At 40.6% G+C, this 21,574-nt stretch overlaps 1 protein-coding gene across 1 annotated transcript in view; it reads left to right on the top strand.

The window, feature by feature from the left end:
• CFAP44 (cilia and flagella associated protein 44) overlaps window positions 1-21,574 on the top strand; it is a 1,689,287-nt gene that overhangs the window by 1,541,556 nt on the left and 126,157 nt on the right. Inside the window, exons 34-35 of the mRNA XM_044073142.1 lie at window positions 8,617-8,747; window positions 13,151-13,267. Of these exons, the coding sequence (XP_043929077.1) occupies window positions 8,617-8,747; window positions 13,151-13,267 (248 nt within the window). The remainder of the gene's footprint in view (window positions 1-8,616; window positions 8,748-13,150; window positions 13,268-21,574) is intronic.

Below are 21,574 nucleotides of genomic sequence, written 5' to 3'. Positions count from 1 at the left end.
GTGTAGCCTTCCTGAGATCACAGATGCACAGGTGAGAGCTGCCCTCTCCAAAGCAAAAAACACAGCATCAATGGGACCAGACGGTGTCCCAGGCTGCGTCTTACACGAGCTCCAAGAAGAACTAAACCCTCATATAAAGTCGCTGTTCAATCTCAGCCTTACTACAGGATATGTACCCAAGGAATGGCGTACAGCAACAGTGGTCCCACTCCACAAAGGTGGTGCCACAACAGACCCCAGAAACTATCGCCCTATAAGCCTGACTAGCCTGGTCTGCAAAGCTATGGAACGTATCATCATGGAAATCATAAACAAAGACATTGGGAACCTCCAGACAGTGGATCCTACCCAATTCGGCTTTGTTAAGGGCAGATCTTGCCTCTTGAACCTGGTCGACTTCTTTGAAACAGTTACCAAAGCCATAGATGAAGGGAAGGTAGTCCACACAGCCTACCTGGACCTCGCAAAAGCCTTCGACACAATACCCCACTCGGGCATCATAAATAAGCTCACCAGCTTAAATATCAACCCCTATGTCACAAAATGGGTTGCAAACTGGCTCAGGGATAGAGCCCACATGGTAAGAATAGCAGGTACCATGTCAGACTCTAAACCAGTTACAAGTGGTGTCCCACAAGGCTCAGTCCTGGGACCTATCTTGTTCGGTATATATTTCTCAAAGGTACAGGCTAACACGGGTAGACTATGGCTGACCAAGTTCGCAGATGACTGCAAACTGGGTGCCGTAATCATCTCTCCGACTGACACAAGCATCCTCCAAAAGGGTCTCACAGAGATGGATAACTGGTGCCAGAGCCATGGCCTAAAGCTAAATGCCAAAAAGTGCATAGTCATCCCCTTTGGGAAAAACAAAGTGCCCACAAATTACTACATAGGTGGTAATCCATTAAGTACGGAAGAAGTAATTAGGGACTTGGGGACCCAAGTAGACAGCAATCTCTCCTTTGACAATCACGTTGCCAAAGTGGTTAGAAAGACCTTCTATATAGCCCACCTTATCATGAACGGATTCACATCTAGATAAAGAGAGGTTATTGTGCCCCTCTACTAATCACTTATCAGGCCCATAATTGAATACAATACCCCATTTGGGATGTACCTTACCCGACACCTGCAGCAACTGGAAAGACCCCAAAAGTACCTCACCAAGAGGATCAAGGGGCTCAAACAGATGCCCTATGCAGCTCGGCTAAAGAAACTCCAGCTCTACTCAGTTTCATACCGCCTACTCAGAGGCGATCTGTGTCTGACGTATAAAGAAATGTCCAACCCAGAATTAATGGACATGCTTCACCTCAGGAAATCCAAATCCCTTAGAGCTACACACTCCAGGGACTTGAACCTCAGCACAGAAATAAATAGTACATGCTGGAGGGACAGATTCATATCCCAGAGGTTCCCCTCACTCTGGAACAAAATCCCAATCCATGTTAGGCAGAGCCCCTCACTGACCCTCTTCAAGAGAAATCTTGACGAGTGGATGGGAGATCGTAAGTTTACCCCTGGGATCTCTTCTGTGTCCCTGCTTGGCAGAGGTACAGTAAACTAACCTTAAAAGGGCTACCTTCTGTGACCTACTATACAGAGGCACAGTCAACTAATCTAAAAGGGTGGTGAAAGCCAAACACACTCTGGCTAGGCTTATAAATGCCCTAGGACAGATAGCCTAGTATCAACCTATGAACCTATAAAATGGCCAGTTAATTTATTAAATTAACAAATACATTTTGTGATGAAGTATTTTATGTATCAGTATAGTGAATTATTATATTTATTCTCTTGTAATCTTAAAAGTGTGGTGTGAGAAACATTCACCCTTTCTCCGAACTCATAACCGATAATCTGATGATGTAAATCTTTATTCATTCCTTACTGATAGGACTTCGGTTCCATCCTCGGAACCGACACAGCCGTTTCCAAGCTCGCACCAGCCAAAAACTCTCAGCTAAGACCTACCCATAATGCCCCTCTCATAGTCTCTCCAGATCTCATTTGCCACGTTCCTCGTCAGACATGCCTAGCCTCTCTCTCTCCCCCTCTCTCAAGCTAAGTGAAAATGTATTTTTGTGTAGGTTTCTCTCAAAACTTTGTTCTTTCTAGTCAATTTCACTGTTTTCTACCCTTGCCTGTAACCTGCTTCTAATTCCTGCCCTCTGCCTTTGGTAGTTAACCTTTACCATTGTTGGTACCATCCCTCTCTCCTGCCTTTGGTAGGCAGTCCTTACCACTTGTGGTATTTCTCTTTATCCTCTCAAAAAAAAAAAAACTCCCCTTTTCTTTCCCTTGTTGTTTCCTTCTGGATAGCTCTTGTTGTCAGTACTATGTCAGACAAAGTTAAACTGAGGTTTAAATAGTGCGACAAGTGTGGGTGAAAGATAACCAACTCGGACGTTCACACTCGCTGCGTTTACTGTTTGGGCATGGACCATATAAATGCTGTGACATCTGCTCTAGTTTTAGCAATCGCACTATAGCAGAGCACAAAACAAGTTCATTTTGAAAGGTTTAGTCCAAACGCCTTTTTTGGAGGCTCTTTCTGGGTCAGACGTCTCACCACCTCCTAAATCCAAGAAACACAAGGAAAAACAGAGTCACTCGGTTCCTACATCCCCGACAGTTATGGTACCGAGTTGGCACCGAGCTTCTCCGACGCCCTCTGCACAGACCTCTTCGGCACCAGGCCTTCTGTCTTCCTGCTCGGTGCCATCTCTGATGCTGACTCCTGTTTCGGTTCCAGCTTCGGCACCATCAGCTTCAGTGCCTTCCTTGGTTCCGACACTGGCTTTGATGAGCATAGCCGCTTCAGCACCATCCCCGGCCATGGTGCTGGTAGCTTATTCGACTCCACAGACTATCACCTCGGTTCCTAAGGTTGAACATCTCCCAAGAACCAGATATTCTCCAACTTATGACCCTTTTTTGGGGCACCAGTTTAGCCCCTTTTTTGAAAGACCTGACTCTCCTTCAGCAGCCTCCTATAGATCCACCGGGAGTCTTTCTGAACAAGATGTAGTGCAGTTTGTAGACCAGCTTCTGGCAGCTAGGGGATTGCCCACCCCAGCTAGACCTTCTGTCCCATTTGGCTCGGAACCCTTCACAGCATACTCACTTGTTTATCCTCCTCCAGCCTCTACCCAGGCCCTGGAGATCTCAGTACCGATGACCACCCCGGTGCATACTCTCTTGGCTCCGACTGCGGAGTTTTCGCTGTCGTCCCCAACCTTTCCTTGCTGCATTGGCTCCATTGGAGCTGGTACACTCTTGGAGCAGTGTTTGAATTGTTGGCGCCTTGGTCCCTAGCCCGGTGCCTATTTTTCACTGGCACCATCTATGTCCATGGCTCCAACAGCTTCCAGTCCTCTCAGAGCTCCTCAGGGTGGGGTGTGACCCTGGTTCCAAGGTTGTCCTTCTTTGTTCTGGGCTCCCATCCCTCCTCAGGTGGGCCTGCTTTCCAGGTAATGGAGAGGATCCTTGCCTCCACAGGCTTGCAGTCAACACCAATGGCATCGACACCAGACCCCCCCCTCTAACATGCAGCTATCCCAACCCCCTACTTTGGGATCCTAGGCATGGGAGCCAGAAGACCTCCCTTTGAAGGGAATGATGCAAGAGGAAGCACCTTGATTCCCCTGAGGAATCTATCACTGAGGATACTGATTGCGATGAGGGAGAAGGGTCCCCAAGGTCTCCCCCAGACGATGTCTCATTTGGAGACATTCTTGACATCCTCAAGCAGCAGGGAGACTAGAAGTCCTTTAACCCTTCTTCTGAGGAATCGGTGTACTTGCAGTCCTTCTGTGCCCTGCCATCTACTTCCTGGGTGACCCCACCTATGGATGAGCTTATAAAGTTTATCATGCAGTGTGCCTGGAAGGCCCTGGACAATGTAGAACCTGTCCCCTGGAGACTGGACAAAATTCTATCCACCCCCGAAGACCAGCCCAACTGGCCTAGCAGTTGACGGCCACCAAGAGGGAACTGGCAGAAGATAGTTCCACTGTCTATCCTCCGAACAGGGAGTCTCGGGCCATGGACAGACTATGGGAAGTGGATCTATGTATGCTTCAGCGACCTTTGCTATTCGGTCACTGAACTATCTGGCACACTTCACTTGCCTCCAAACAGACCTTATTTTTGCAATGTCTTCCTCTTTGGAGGGGGTACTGCCTGATGAGGTACGTGACACTGTCGCCTTGTAGCTAGCTACCCTTGAGTCTATCTCGAACTCCTTGATGCATTTGATATCTCACACCACAGAGGAGGCAACTCGAGCTGTTGCATCAAGCATTGTCATGAGATGTCATGCTTGGATGTGTTTGTGTGATTTCGCAGACCTCTTTAAATCTTCCTTCGTCAATGCGCCTGTCAACAAATCTGCACTTTTTGGTCCCAAAGTATGAGACACACTAGCATGAAGTGAGAAAGATGGAACAACCTTGTCTGCTGTGGGCATACGTTTTTCCACCCCCAGAGGTCCTACTCCAGGAACCAGAGGGGAGGAAAATCGTGGTTCAAGAAATCCCAAGGATCTTTTCATGATATAACCAGGGCACTAGAGATTTCTTCTTCGGCCAACCCTACCAGTGCTCCTGAGCAGCGGTCTGATTGCTTTCCTCTGGAAGCAGTCGAGGTAATTTTTCTCTGCACCTACCAGCCTGGCAACTTACTACTACCGATGTTTGGGTGCAGAAAATAATATCCAGAGGCTACCAGATACCATTCAATTTAACACCCAGACCTGTCAAATGAATCCCCGACGTACCACCCAATCAGCGGGAGGTAGCAGCCTTAGAAATAGAAAAGCTACTAAGAAAAAGAGTCATCCAACCAGTCCCACCAGACAGAGAGGATCCTGGTTTTACTCAAGGTTCTCTTTAATGTCAAAAAAGACACGAGACTGGAGACCAATCCTGGATCTCAGCCTATTGAACAAATTTATCAAACCTGAAAAATTCCGGATGGTCACAGTACAGTCCATTCTCCCCTTTCTAGGGAAGGACAACTGGATGTGTTCTATAGATCTGCAGGACCCGTATTACCACATAAAGATGGCTCAGTGCTCCCAGAGATTTCTTCGCTTCCGGCTGGGAGCCGATCACTACCAGTTCAGGGCACTGCCATTCGGTCTCTTGACAGCCCCCCTGAGTGTTCACCAAATGTATGGCAGTTGTAGTAGCTTATCTTCGACTACAAGGATTCCAGGTGTTTCCATATCTAGACGATTGGCTCCTTACCGCCTTGACCAGGAATCTTCTAACCCGCAGCCTCTCTTACACTCAAGGCCTTGATCTCCGCTTGGGGATTATGATAAACAAGGACAAATCTCAAATGTTCCCACCAAAAACACTGGAATTCATTGGAGCAGTCTTCGACACAACATCATGTCAAGCTTCCCTCCCTCCTCACAGGCTTTCGAAAATAAGACACCAAATCCAGGCCCTCCTTCCACAGACCTTTATACCAGCATGCCTTGTACTGCAACTCTTAGGCTCCATGGCACCTAGTACCACTAGTGAGGTTGCACATGAGAATATTACAGAGGCTCCTTTCTTCACAATGATCGATTTTAACCCACCCAGTCGACCACATGATACGTCTTACAAACCTTTGCAAGAAAGAAATGCTATGGTGGATGAAAGCAGAATCGAATCTTTGGTGTTGACCATTCTGTCTCCCCCAGCCCAGGGCCATGGTGACCACAGATGCTTCCCTGTTAGGGTGGATGGGGCGTTTCCAGGGAAAGACGGTCCAAGGCACCTGGTCCCCAATGGAGGCCAACTTGTACATAAATGTCGTGGAACTAAGGGCAGTTCTCTTAGCGTTGCAAGCATTCCATACATCCCTCCCTTCTGGGACCATTGCAATTCAATTGGACAACATGTCAGTTGTCTGGTATATCAACAAACAAGATGGAACCAGGTCTTACCCCCTGTGTTGGGAAGCCATAAGGATTTGGCACTGAGCGATAGCTTCCAACCGCTTTCTTATAGCAACGCACATTCCTGGGAGTTCCAACCTTATTGCGGACATTCTGAGCAGGAACATCCTGATGCCTCATGAGTGGTCCCTCAGTTCTGTAATAGCGGATCGGATCTTCCACCACTGGGGCAGGCCTTGCTGCGATCTGTTTGCTTCCCCTCTAAACAACAAATGTGTAAGCTACTTTGCCCTGATCCCCCCTCAGGGGGAATCACTGAGGGATGCTCTAACGCATGATTGGCCCCCGGGTCTGCTGTATGCCTTTCCTGCATTTCCCCTCATCCCGAAATTCCTCCAGAAAGCTCAAAGATTGGGAAGCAAGGTGATCCTTTTTGCCCTTTATTGGCCCCGTCAAGTCTGGTTTCCTTTCCTATGGCCTCATCTGATTCACAGCCCGTGGATCCTGGATCAGTCTCAAGGTCTGCTATCTCATCCTCAGGGATTGATTCACCCCAATCTCCACAGCCTCAAGCTCACAGCTTGGTTCCTCCACTTCCAGTGATTGCCATGCTGCCTGATATCTCATCTCTCGTTTGTGAGATTCTTCTGGCTTCACACAAACCTTCCACCTGGAAAATTTATTCTAGTAAATGGACTAGGTTCTCTATTTGGGCCAAAGATCAGAACATAGACCCTTTCTCTATGCCTGTTCAAAAGATCCTACAATACCTGACTACTCTTCTACATGCAGGAGCCTCAACATCGACAATCACTGTGCATTTAGCAGCTATCGCAAATTTTCATAATGGATTTGATAATTCTTCTGTTATATCACACTGTCTGTGCAAAACCATTTTGAAAGGAGTATTACACTTTATACCTCCTGTCAAGTCCCCATAAACCCTGGGACTTGATTTTGATACTTCAAGTCATTAACAAGCCCTCCTTTCGAGCCTTCTGATTCATGTGATATATATTTTTTATCATGGAAGACTCTACTTCTGGTAGCACTTACCTCAGTGAGAAGAGTATCTGAATTGCAGGCCTTGAGTGTCAAGAGACCTTAACTGAACTTCCACAGAGATAAGTGTCCCTTCATACTGACCCTTCCTTCTTGCCCAAGGTAATTTATGGATTTTCCATTAACCGATCTATTGACCTGCTGGTTTTCTTCCCTCAGCGTTCAAACAGAGGGGAGTATCTTTTGCATATCCTTGATGTTCATAGGCAGCTTCATTTTTATTTCGACAGGACTAAATCTTTCAGGAAAATGGATCAATTGTTTGTAGCCTTTGTGGGACCCAGATTGGGTAAACCTGTCTCCAACGTGACTCTATCCTCCTGCCTTAGAAATGTCATTACCTTTATCTACCATCAGAATAAACTATCCTTACCTTCTAGAATAAACTCTCATTCTACTAGATCGATGGCTACTTATATGGCTTTTCATTCCAGAGCCTGTATGGATGATATCTGTGCAGCAGTCACTTGGGCAAGACCTCATACCTTTATCACTCATTACAAATTGGATTTGGCCTCCAGGGGATGTGCATCTTTTGGTTCTATGGTGCTCAGGAATATCCTTCCTTGGGGCCACCCAGGACTCAAGTAGCTGGGGACTTGGTCCTATCAGTAAAGAATGAATAATTTGCAACATCAGATAAAGAAGTTATGTCTTACCATAACGTTCCATCTGTGTTGTAGATCTTTATTCATTCATTACTTCCCACCCTCATTCCCCCTGCCTGGACTCCTGGTTGACTTCAGGAACTCCTGGTTAAGGTATTTGCTCAGACAGAGCCTCCTACTGTTTCTCTTACTGTCTCTGTAATGTAGGGGCAGGCAAACTCAGTCTGGAGAGACTATGAGAGAGTAGGGTTACCACCTGTCCCACTTTGCGAGGGACAGTACCTCATTGGGCAGTTGTGTCCTGCAAAAAATTTGAAAAAATGGCAAATGTCCTGAGATTTTAGGACAAAAATATTTCCTATATTTTATGTAATAGTTGCATAAAACAGTTATTCTGTATATGAAACACCTAAATGTTATAAGAAACAAAATAAGCAACTAAAATGCTACAAGAATAAGCTTTTATTTAGGCAAAACAGTGAAGTTCTGTCCTTTGTACTGGCCCTGGGTATGTTTTGCACTGCAAAATCTGACGTTTGTACCAAAAATGTCCCACTTTGGGCATTTGAAAAGGTGGCAACCCTATGAGAGAGGCATTATGGGTAGGTCTTAGCTGAGAGTTTTTAGCTGGCGTGAGTTTGGAAACGGCTGTGTTAGTTCCGAGGATGGAACCAAAGTCCTATCAGTAATGAATGAAGATCTACAACACAGATGGAACATTATGGTAAGACATCATTTCTTTTTCTAGTTTCCTACAACTGATACTGCTGTCATTGAGTCTGACATGCTCACATATTTTAGTTCTATATTTATTCACATGGCAATCAGTGAGCTTTTAGCCAGAAGGCTGTATATTCTCTGAGCTGCTATGTAGTGCTTTAAAAAAAACAAAATGTGGAAAAAAGAGCTTTGTTGTGCCCTTTTTGCAGTGTGTGTGTGTGTGTGTGTGTGTGTGTGTGTGTGTGTGTGTGTGTGGATGTCGAACCTGGTTTTCTTTTTGCTTTTACCACTTTCTCACTGATCCTTTTTATTTACGTTTTCACACAGATTGTGATCCAGAGCTGTTTGAAAATACCTTGCAGCTTCGAGAGAAAAGGCTAGATGTAGAAGAAGCCATTTCTGAAGAAAAGAAATCAGCAGAGAACCTCAAAAAAGATTATGATTCTCTGGCTAAAAAGGTATAGCAAAAGCCACAGAATCAATAATGGCTTTTTGAAGTAAGAGGTTCTGTAGTTGGTCTTGGCATCTGTGACAGTTGTCAGCTGTATGCCCAAATGAAATATTATTAATTTTGTGTCTTCACTTTGCCATTTATCACTTGTACATACAGCCATGTGTAAGTGGCCATGATTTGACAGTTTTTTGCTAAAGAGAAGATGGTGCCTCCTGATTGCCTGGCTATGATGCCACTCAGAACACATAGGGTGTCAGGCATCCATATAACCATATAACCAGTTATAGCATAATCCAGTCCATCCAAAATCTTAACTAAGCCAGGGCAGAAGGTGCAGCTGTTGTATGCACAAGTTGATAGGGGTATGATCATCAGGTTTCAGTGGTGAAGGAGTGCAGTACTGACATTAATGTATGAAGCCGTGAGTATATTGTAGCTTATTACAGTAAATGAATGCCCATACTAAGCTTGCTGATGTTCTAAAGCTGTCAGTATGCAGGTGTATGAGTAACTGTAGCAAACTACTTGTTACAGTTACTGAGTGAGAGGAGCACAAAAGAGGTTTTTTTTTTTGAAAATCTGTATGTTCTGTAAAACTAAAATACGTGGAGTAATTCTCTTTCACAGACTGAAAGGAATTATCTGTTTCACCTGACAAACAAAAAAATCATCAGTAAAATAACAAACATGAATTGTACTATGTTGAAAAAATGGATGTGCCCCCAAATGTAAATTGCATCTATAAAACCCATAAATAACTTGGCATAACTGCTCCATTGTTGTGCTATATAATTGTAAATAATATTCCTCGATAAACTTAAAAAATATCTAGTGAAACTATATTTACCATAATAAAACATCCATATATTTAAACACCTAACTGTTGTTGTCCTTGCATAAAAATTTGGTTTAGGTATGTATAGTAACTGTTCCTCTTACCAGAATAAATAAGAAAGTAGAATTATATGTTGTTCTTTTAAATTATTTTCAGGTTTGTTAAAATAATATTACAAACATCACTGGCCCAGCATCCTGCTATAAATTTTAGAAATAGACCTAGTATGGCAGATAATTTAGTAAGTATTTTTTTCAGAATATGAAAATATTATTTCAGCATGTATGGCCTAGAAGGCTATTCTGCTGAATCACTAGACCCGAATAAAACTTTTCTTAGGTTCTGAACTGTTTGTGGTTCATGCTTTGAAATTCATTTGGATTATTTGTGGTTAATGTAAATGTGGTAACTGCATTCTGGGCAGATTTGATATAGCTAATTTGCAAGTTAAAATCAGAAGATATGCAGTGTGTAGTATCCAGGATTTTAAAAAAAATGTATACCAATATAGCCCCCTCCACACACAAGTGTAGCCCAACTATCAAACAATGCATGTTTCTAGACAGTATGCATTTTTAGTACTATAGAAAAAAAAAGAAATGATGCACCTAAGTCATTCTGAATAAAGGACAGTTAATAAAATATATATCTATAAACCATGATAAGCATTACAGAGCTGGTTTAATTTAAATTTTTTACACAAAATAAATACCTAAAAAATGTCTACCATGATGTACCTGCCATATGTCTGACTGTACTCCCATAGATTTGTTCATTGTATGAGCAAAATGTTTACTTATAAAGTTTTTTTAGTAGTTGTTTGTTGGAGTTCATATGCACTGTTTTGCATTTGTGAGATTACTGTGCCTTTAAAACATATAACCAAAAACGTTTGTGCAGTTCCAGTTATGGTGTCATAGAGGGATAAAACTTTGAGAGCAGCTCTGGTGATCTGAGTTCAGTTAGCAGCTCAAACACTTGACGGTGTTGGTAAGGGGGTGGGAGGGCCAATCCTGGTGGATATGGGTGGGACAGGGGATGGGAGGGCCAATCCTGGTGGATGTGGGTGGGACACAGCTGGGCACACGCACACACTCATGGAGGAGGCATGGTGACACAGGGATGGCCTGGGGGCAGGCATTAGGCACAACAATAAGCCAACACTAAGTCATAACCTTCAAAATGTGTGTGCAGAAGTGTGCATTTGGAAAAGGAGGGGATTGTGGACTGTCACAGTGGGGGTGAGCTTAAGCCATTCAAACTGCTGTCATTACCAGGATGTGGGTATGAACAAAAAACACCATTATGGCTGGCTGAGTGATGGCCCCTTTGGACAGCTCTTGTCTCAGCTCTGTAAGAAATTCCCAGAGTAGAGGAGCAAATGGGCTTTGTCTCGAGGGGAGTCTTAATGGGCAACAGAAATGGGAACAAAAATATCCTAAAATAAAAAAAAAAGTTTGTGCGAGTAAAAGTAAAGATTTAACTATCATCTTCACTTAGCCCCACCAGCATCCAGTCATGTTTCTGAACTCAGTCCACTAGCAGGATGATGCTTCTGTACTAAATGGATGACTTATTTAAAAGTGTTTTTTCTGTGTTTATTGTGTTTGCATCACTGTGTCAGAAAACTGACTTTGTGTTATCTACTGCATTTACCTGATAAAAGATGCAAATGACAATGAAGGATCAACTATTCTTTTAACCATTTGAATGTTTCATAGCAGCCAGAGACTTCACATTGTTATTTATTCATTATATTCTCCAATTACCCCAGTTCACTCATTTCAGGATACAGGAAAGTGTGCAGATTCATCCCAGAAGGCATCTCAGCAAAGGACAAAACTGATCTAAAGTAATATTGTCCATACATTTGTAGTACTGGTGTAGTTTGCTTAAACCCTACTAATGTCTGTTTGAACTGATTCAAAAAATTCATCTCTAGGCTGTCATTTCAACAATTATTTTTACAGAGATTTAAAAACTGAATACCTTTCAACAAAGAGATGGCCAGACTAAATAACTAACTCACATGTGTTTCATACTCACATGTAACCACTGAACCTGGAAAACAGCCATTGTAATGCAATTACACACGGGTGGCCCATCTACGGATCCTGGTAACTATAGACCCATTAGTCTCACAAGCCTTATATGTAAAGCTGTGGAGCACATTATCTCAGACTTCATTTATCTGGACTTTGAAAAATCTCTTAACTCTGAACTCTCATCAATTTGGCTTTATCAAAGGAAAGTCGTGCCACTTTAACTGCATTCATTTCTCTGAAAAAGTAAATGAAGCAGTGGACAGTGGTTATGCAGTATAAACAGCATGTCTAGACCTTGCCAAGTCCTTTGACATTATTTCCCAAACAGGCATTACTGATAGACTTGTAAATCTGAATGTAAATCCTTATATTGTGTGATGGATAGCTAACTGGTTGCCTGACAGAATACATGTGGTTAGATTAGCAGGTGCCACTTCTGAAAGCAAAAAAGTTAGCAGTGGTGTACCACATTGCTCAAGTTTTGGGGCCTGTCCTATTTGGCATATACTACTCAGACCTTCAGGCCAGGAATCCTGGCCTATGGTTAACTAAGTTTGCAGACTACTATAAACTGGGTGTTATTATCCAATCATCAACTGACTCACAGTTCATCCATTATGCCTTAGACCATGTTACCAATTGCTGCAAGGGCAATGGTCTCAAATTCAATGTAAAAAATGTAGCATAGTTCAGTCTGATAAACAAAACATATAGGAGATGCACCCCACAAATCAGACACTGTTGTAAGGGAAATAGGCACTCTTGTTGATACTTCCTTATAATTTGACCATCTGGTCCATCTAATTTCCAAAGGCATCGCAACGAAATCCAAAAAAGTCTTATTCTGATTTATTTATATCTTATCAGACCCATCATTTTGAATATAATGCACCTTTTTGCATGTATTTATCAAAACATATCACAGAAATCTAGAGACCTCAGAGATTCATAACCAAAAAGATCACAGGCCTCAAAAATCTTAGTTATCAGGAGATACTGGCAGCCTTTTCTCTGTACTCAGTCTCTTACCAAGTCCTCTGTGGAGATCTATGTTTAGCATTTCATGCCTTAAAAGATGCAGCCCTATTTGACCTCCTATTCCTTTTCAGAATTAATGGTTCATTAAATATTTGGCTGAAAGAACTAAACCTTCATCTGCAGATAAATAAGACATGGTGTTACAGCTTCATATCTCAATATATCCCTTACCCACGGAACAAACTTCCATTACAAGTCAAGCAGAGTAGCACCCTCATCACTTTTATGTTAACCTATTTAATTGAATGGGCCGTCTCAAATTCTCTCCCAGTCTATCCTGTCATGCCCTCATTGAGGCTAGAGGGAAATTTTGAATAGGGTTTTTTTGAAATGGCCTGCAGACTGATTCCTAGTACTTCCCTGTGAACTGTACACAAATTAGTTTTGATTTCAAAATATTTATGATAATCACTATATAAATTAAGTTTTGCATTTAAAAAAAAGTAAAAAAAAATGGTACTGTCAAACTTGTGTTTGTATTGCTTTCAGAGTAAAGTCATAGAGGTGAGTCTGAAAACAGCAGAAGCAGACCTTGAGGCCTTTCAGCGGGAGAAGCAACAGAAGCTCAATGAACTGTTTGTAGTGGCTCCATTAAAGCTACACCAGGTATTCAATGTTACCCCAATTAACTGTATCAAGACTATAGATTTTTAGACTATAAGACTATATAACAAGACTAACATTTTTAATTGTATTTATATGTTGACTGTATGCACACCACAGCAAACTTTTAGCCCAGTTAGTACTTCACTGATAGATGTACATAATATCATTGTGTTGTAAGCAGTGCCCTACATCTTTGGTTTCACTAACTATACCTGTAGTTCATTGTTTAGCAAAAGCTTATGGTAATAGTTGTGAGCAAGCAGCCTTCCCAAATGAAAGAAACTGTTGTAAAACAATGTTTCTCTTTATTTTAATGTAAAAAAACAGTCAACATATCCGTTTCATTGTTTAAAATTGTATGCATGTGAGTTCTGATTTCTGTTAAAAAAACAGCTTACTTGAGCATTTAAAAATACATTCTATGAGAGAATAAAGTGATTACACCTTAGTACGGGTGCTCATGCTGTTAGGGGGTGGATTCAGAAATGCTTCTGTGGAACACAGTTAGGCTGCTAGATGAAGCAGTGAGCAGCCATGTTCCATTAACCTGGTGCCTGAAGCAGCATGAATGAAAGAGAATACACAAGAACTGTGAAAGGACTCAGACAGGTATGAGAGTTTCTTAAATAATAAGTCTGTTCTGCTGTTTGATAATGAATTGTTCTTATCTGTTCAAATTTAGCACGGTCAGCCAGCCTGCAGGACAGTGTACATCTTTTTATTTTATACATTTGTTGTGTGTGTGTATGTGAAGGGGTGCAGTAGGCTGTGCTGAATGTATCTGATAGCAACTTGACAAAAATGCATTACTGTGGTCATTTATTCATTCATTCATTTGATCACAAAAAGGACATCTAAGATCTACACAATTAAAGTGGTTGTAACTGGTAGAAACATTTGTCCTGGGAGTTGCAGTAGGCTGTTTTGTGCGTGTCTGACAACAATAAGCTGAAATCATTATTGTGACTATTGTTTATTCATTCATTTAATTACAGTCAGATATCTGAGGTGTACTTTCAATAAAGTGGGAGTAATTGGTGAGCATACGTGTGTGTGTGTGTGTGTGTGTGTGTGGAGAGTTGCAGTATGTTGAGTGGGTTACACTGTATGTCTAAAGCAGCAAGCTGAAATGCATTTTTATGGACATTTTTTTATTCATTCATTTATTCAGTTAAAGGGATCACAGTCAAACATCTGATATGTACAGAAACAATAAAGTAGCTGCAATTAGTGGACAAGTGTGTGTGTATAAAATATACAGGTTGGCCACTGTCCCCTTTTGCTTGATCACTGGACTGTGTTGCATATGCCAGTTTTTTAGTCTCAGGAAACGACAGATAGCCTGTTTTACTTGCTGTCTTTGTTAATTACTTTGTTCTGGCTATAAACTGATTGCTCTTAGTTATTAATTGACCCGATGGTGGCATTATCACTGTAGTAAAATGTATTGCTAAATATCCCCTCACCAAAATACTTGAAAAATGTATTCAAAAACAATTGCTAGACGGTCTCCTGCAGGAAGAACTCCTATCCCCTACACAACATGGCTTCTGTCCATCCCATAGTACTAGCACTGCCCTTCTAACCTATATAGATACTGTCAATAAAGCTAGAGATGATGGCAAACTAGTCTCTTCCATATTTCTAGAATTGTCTAAAGCCTTCAACACAGTTTGTTACAGCAAACTTCTACTTGAAATTTCCTCACTAGGTCTCTCTCAGCCTGCCCTTCTGTGGTTTAAAAGCTATCTGTCCTATAGGTATCAGTCAGTGAAATGGCACTCCACACTATCTGCTTACCCCCCAGACACCACCAGTGTACCAAAAGGCTCTCTTCTTGGTCCCCTCTTCTAACATTTTCACCACCACACAACAGTCTACCCTAATACAATATGCAGATGATTTCACTCTCATTTGCACATCTGACAACATGATACACCTCCAAAAAAATCACTCATCTTTAACAGCTGCTGAAACATGGCTTTATAACTCACAGGTCATGCTCAACCCAAAAAGGGCCAAACTACTACTTTTTTCCCCAAATCCCTGTCTCATGAAAAAACAAAATTTAAAGTCCTCTCTCTTGATAATAAAACGATTGAAGTTACTTCTTATAGCAAACTATTAGGGGTGATAGTGGATGGCAATCATATATTTGACCTGCCGATACAAAACTGCATAAGAAAAACTCATAAAAAACTAGGGATGCTTTACCGAGCCAAAAGCTTTCTCACTGACACAACTAAAATTACACTTGCCATGACTCATCTCCTCCCCACTCTTCTTTATGGTGCTTCCATCCTTAGTAACCTCCAGGCTTCACAAAAATTAAAACTTGAACACTGCTATAACAAAGTTGCTAAATTTGTACCATGTACCCCTTTCAGAACCCACCACTATATTGCACTGAAAAGCCTAAATTGGTTAGAACTGCCACATTAACTAACAGATAACAAAGCTTCTGATCACCTATAAAAATATTAAGCATCCATTCATGTTCCTGTCCAGCACTAAAAAATATTCTACACAACTATGTTCCTAATCGGTCATTGCGATCCAGTGACCAAAAATTCCTGTCTGTCTACAAACCTATCAGATCTGCCGAGCATTGCCTGTACTCATACAACCAAGATAAACTATATCCCTAAATGTCAGCAAGTACCTTTTCATTTCTTTTAGGTTCATAGGAGATTACTAGGCTATCAGACCTAGAACCTTTATAACCCAAGCCATGTTAATCCTGGGTTGCCCCAATTGTTCTTGGATAGATAGACGTACTTAACACTGACTACCCAAGTACATGAGGGACATGAGTGCACCCCAGGGTGAATTTGTGGTCACTCATACATTTGTTCAGGTTGCTCTTGAATAGGGTCATTGAGGAGCTCTGCTTCACATGAATTGGAAATTTATACCAGAGCAGTAGCAATCTCCGGGAGACTTGCCAGTTTTTCCAGCATGTTCTGTTAATGTTACTGGCAAGGTTGAGATCCTAGAGTGAATGACTCTAGTGCCATCTGATCTGCGGATGTGCAGCATTTCCATCAGGCCTGTAGGCCAGGCACAATTCGCCTCTCAGTAGCCTATATGATATGGAGTACAATGACAGGGCTTTCAGTCCATCCATGTAGGTCATGATTTGTAGGCCCTATATCTTCTTAGTGAGAAACCTCTGTGGTCTCTCCAGTTGCTGCAGGTGTCTGATGAGATACATGCAGAAGGGAGCATTGTACTCTAGTAATGGTCTGATTAGGGTCGAGTAAAGTGGGGTTATAACATCCTAAGACTTAGATGTGATGCTTTTACTTATGAGATGTGCAATGTAGAAGGCTTTCCTTACCACTGTGGAAACCTGGTGGTCAAAGTTCAGATTGCTGTCAACCTGTGTTCGCAGATCTCGTACCACTGGGTTTGAACTTAGAGGGGTGCTATCAATATTGCAATCGGTGGGGAATTCCGCTTTGCTAAATGGGATAATAGTGCACTTTTTTTGCCTTTAGTTTTAGACCATGACTTTGGCACCAGTCTGTTTGTGTTAGCCCCTTACTCTCCCTTCTTCACTTACTTCCGTACTGCTATCAAATTCTCTTCCTTGACTTTCTCTCTAAATATACCATAAGTCTGTTTTCCCTCACTTCATATTGCAATTCCTATTTCTATTAGACTAACTTACAATTCCTGTACAAACTGTTTAAAATTTCTCAAAATATTAAATGATTATCATATACCTTGCATGGATTCTTAATCAATGTTTTTATATTATGACTAATTTGTTATATCTCTTTAAACTGCTGATATTTTGTTTTGTTTTTGAAGATTCTAAAAGTGTTGTTAAAATTTTCTGTAATAATTTGGATTTTTTTCCCTGGGCCTCCACTGAAAATGGGTTTCTGCCCAGCTGAGCTTTCCTGGTAATCAAATGTCAATAAATACATTTTATATATATATATATATATATATATATATATACACATACACACAGGCACACACAGACACAAATATTTCAGACATAGGCAATAATGCCCTTCTAGCTTTCCAATGTATCAAAACACTCATTCCCTTAATGAATGTCTTAAAAATACCTAAACTAGTGCTCGCTTTAATATAATCTGGTAGTCTATCCCACGCATCAGCTAGTCTGTCAGAGAACCAATTACCACAGCTCTCATTCCTATATAATCTTCTAAACTTGGTCATTTCTAATTTACTCATGCTATCTTTCTGATAAGTAATCATAGGAAATTACTAGGCTAATGACTCCAAGGGGGCTTTTTAGAGCCTAGCCATGCTTTCCAAGGTGAGAATCAAGCCTTTCACCTTGTTGTCTGTAAGATAAACACCTTAACCATTTTGCTAACCCCTCCATATTATTATTCCATACTGTAGTTTGGGTATGATGTAACTTACAAATGGTGATGTCATAATTTCTGATTTTTTAGATTTTATAAACCTCTTAATACAGCCTATAATTTTATAACTGTTGTTAACCAATTGGTTGATGTTATCAGCAAAACTCCCAGTTGGATCATGTACATAGGTCTTTAAATGAGCCTACAGTTTCAGTCACTGTGTGCTATATTAAATTTTCACCCGTCACTTGATGTCTCCCTAATTTTTTCTGCTTAGTTTTTGATGTGTTCATCAACATGTTATTCTCCTGTGCCCAAATGGTCGATTTAGTCAAGTTCTTTTGCAGACATGCTGCGCCTGTAACAAATATAATCAATTTACCCATTTCAAGTCATCTGCATACAGACTCTAGAACACCTTACATGAAAAAGATAGATTTGAAAGATACAATTTAAGCACGTATGGGCCTTGGACAAAGCCTTGTGAAACACACTGACTGTCACCTAGATTTTAACCTGTTCAATTACTGTATGATACTTGTGATGTCTTATTTGTAAACCATACAGCTATCAATTTTATCAAGATTATATTTGATACTTGTCATGTCTTATTTGTAAAACATAGAGCTATCGATTTTATCAAGATTACATTAATACCCAGATGTTTTAATTAATTGGCCAGTGATTTGTGTATAGACCTATCAAAGGTTGAAGTTAAGTGTATAAATTACATCACAGGACATTTTTTCATTTATAACTGTTATTATATTATCGTACTGCATGGAACACACTGATTATGCTCCGATATTTGGAAAAAGACAAACCAGTTAAGCTCCAGAATGGTGCACAACCTCACCTTAGCAAATGTTAAGCATTCCCTGCTTATGTTGTTAAGGTTTGGTCCCACACTAGGCAGTAAAATCTACCTACTAATTAATGGAAGAACAAATCTTTTGTTTCTGTCTGCTGTCTGTACCCTTAATATGTCCCTAACTTACTGTAAAAGAAATAAAACTTAAAAGAGTTGATAGAATTACAGGATGTGTGTTTGCCTGCATTATCTGAAGATTGTATGTCTTTAATAACTTCAAGCCTCAGTGGTTTGTCCAAAAACCACAAATTGTATTAGGAAAACATCAAAAATATGATGCAGTAATCTGAATGTCCTGTGAAAATCTAGACAATTGAGAGGTAAGAAGGGTGAATGTAAATTTAATGGACTATGCCTTTGAAAGCCAGGAAAACACTTAGGTAATGCCCCCCCCCCCTTAACTAGTAGTACAGATAAAGCTCCATGCACTAGAAACAGTTATGATCATCTCACTATCATAACCCTTTATTACATGTTTTCAACATGGATGCCAAGATTCACCTTTGGCAAGCCTGTCATAATCCTGTATATAAAACATCATGTTATAGATTTGTTATCAACATATGCATGCTGAAATATGGTTTCAAGTCCCAGCCTTTCCAATTCTGATAATAATTTATCCAAAGTAACCCTTTAAACAGTTAGATATTGTCCAATTGGTATAACAGTTTTCCAGATTGTGCAGATCATTGGATGTTCTGTAGCGTTCCAATGTTTTCAAAGCCTCTTTTAAGACTTATGAAAACTCTAGATCTCAGAAACGAGCATATGTCTTGGTAAGATAAAGATAATTAGCTTGGAACAAATACAGTTTCTTAGGTACAATGCTTGAAGTGAAACTCAGGCTCATGACTTCATAACCATTTATATAATAAATCTCCTAGCAAGTGAACTTAGAAACATCCTTGTAGGACAAGTGGAGACCCCATAACTGTTTCTTGCCATATCCATCCACATTTGTCTAGCCTCTAATTTGGGGGCATAGAAAGCTTTCCAGTTAGGGAGACAGCCTGTTACAGTACAGAATTTAGCATAGCTGGTTGATTAGAAATAACAAATATCTTCGTGGGGAAAAATGTTGCCTCCTTATGGCAAACATCTGACTGGCAAACAACACAGTGTTTAGTCTATCTCCATTAGTCTTCTGTAAATGTTCCAAAGTGTGTTTAGTTTTTCTTGACACTGTGGAGTCTGAAAAATATACCATAAAACATGCATCCCAGCAGAGGTTTGCCATATATATATATATATATATATATATATATATATATATATATATATGGAATATTAAATAAGAGCTTCATTGATTGCCTTAGGCAATCATCAGCTGCTGAGAACTGTGCACCTACTCTAGAGGGAGCTGATTACAGTTGTCCACATCTTGCTAGAAGATCTAGTCTAGTGAATGTTCTTTTACATAGTAGCAGAGAAAAAACTGAATCTCTTCATAACTGAAAATAATCTTTTAGCAAGAGCTACTGAATTGACATTATTCCATACCATGATGTCACTAATAATAAGATGATTTGGGTTAGTCAGCAATGAGATTGTGAGGAAGTTGATGAAATCTTTCAGGAAAATCTGTTGGCAACATATGGGAAGGAACCTACAGTTTGTTCCTGCACCTGGAATATATTTAAAGGGGTTGGTCATACTGGTAGGAATATGATTAATCTTAAACATAGGTCTAATGCAAACAGATATTCCTTACCAGTCTTATCCCATCTGTAATACTGAATAATGAATATTCCAGGATATATGGCTGTGACCAAGTTACGGATTATAATAGTGGTGATTCGGGTGACTACTCAAAGCCCACACCTCTCGGGGGTGGGGACATAACCAATCAACCAGTATATGCAACAAAATAATTTTAATTTTAAAAGGTTTGTTATGTTCATCACTGCTAACTCATTTTAAGTAGCTTATGTGATGAATATAATCCATAATAAAACAAGTGTAGTGCATGGAGTGCTAAATTATTTCATGGTTTAGCACTGCTATAGCACAAGATCTGACCTTAACAATGCTTAGAGGGGTGCTTAACAATTAAGTACCCCCTGTTGCTGTTATTATTGAGTCTGCACAACAACAACAACGACAACAAAGAGCAGACAGTGATGCCCTGTAAACAGCAGCAGGCCATAAAATGTTTTTGTTTCAATTCATTTTCTACCTGCTGTCTGCTGAGGTGCATAGACTGTCTTGAAATAAATTGCTTCTCTTACATGGGGAATACATAATGCATCAAATCACTCCCCCACTGCTTTACCATCTTTCAAAGCCAGAACAACACATTGCATTTTCTTAATCTTACTTTTGATTAATTTATAGTACATGGAGAACATAAATTTCCATGCACTTCAAAGAATTGTGAGTGGGTCAGTGGATCGTAACCCTGCAATGTGAAGTTGTTCTATCTCGCCCTCATTCTCACTGATGGGTCCGGAGCTGATCCTCAGTTCCAACTCAGCCAGATGCTAAAGCTTGAGGTCTTCAAACAGCTCGTGGCCTACTTCCTATCCCATGATGCAGTAGTGCTTCCCTCAGATCTCATTTACCGCTGCAACAGATCAGGTGTTCGAACAGCTCTGGCCAGTATTGTGTAAACCTTTTTGAATTTTTTTCTCCATGAAAATGTTCTTAGCGTTAGTTATTACATTAGACTGAGGTACTTGAGATACTTTGTCTTTCTTAATAGTCATATTTAGTCTAGAGTGCATTTTTTTCTGCCTTTGAGGCCATTTATTTCTAGGCCTACTTATATATGCTTGAGATTAGTTAATTAATAAAGCAACTTTGCTCCCTATCTTTCTGCTTTAACTAGTAAGCCCATTTTTTTTTATTAGGGCAGTAGTAATTTGCTTTATACTGTTAGCTGAACTTGTATATTTATTCAGCCCTGTGGTTTTGTTAGGGTTGTATAATTATTGTACTTTGAATAGCATTGTGTGTTTCCTATAGTTACTATCGTAGTTCTCGTAGGCTAGAGTTAGACCCTGTTTTATTGGGGCTATTTTTTGCTATTTTTGCTATAATTGCTGTTGTTACTATAGACTGTGTGCTGTGGTGTTATACATTATATTT

Source organism: Protopterus annectens, chromosome 5.part1, assembly GCF_019279795.1.
Source record: "Protopterus annectens isolate FY-2018-M chromosome 5.part1, PAN1.0, whole genome shotgun sequence".
NCBI classification, from domain to species: domain Eukaryota; kingdom Metazoa; phylum Chordata; order Ceratodontiformes; family Protopteridae; genus Protopterus; species Protopterus annectens.
This window is presented reverse-complemented; position numbering and strand designations above follow the sequence as displayed.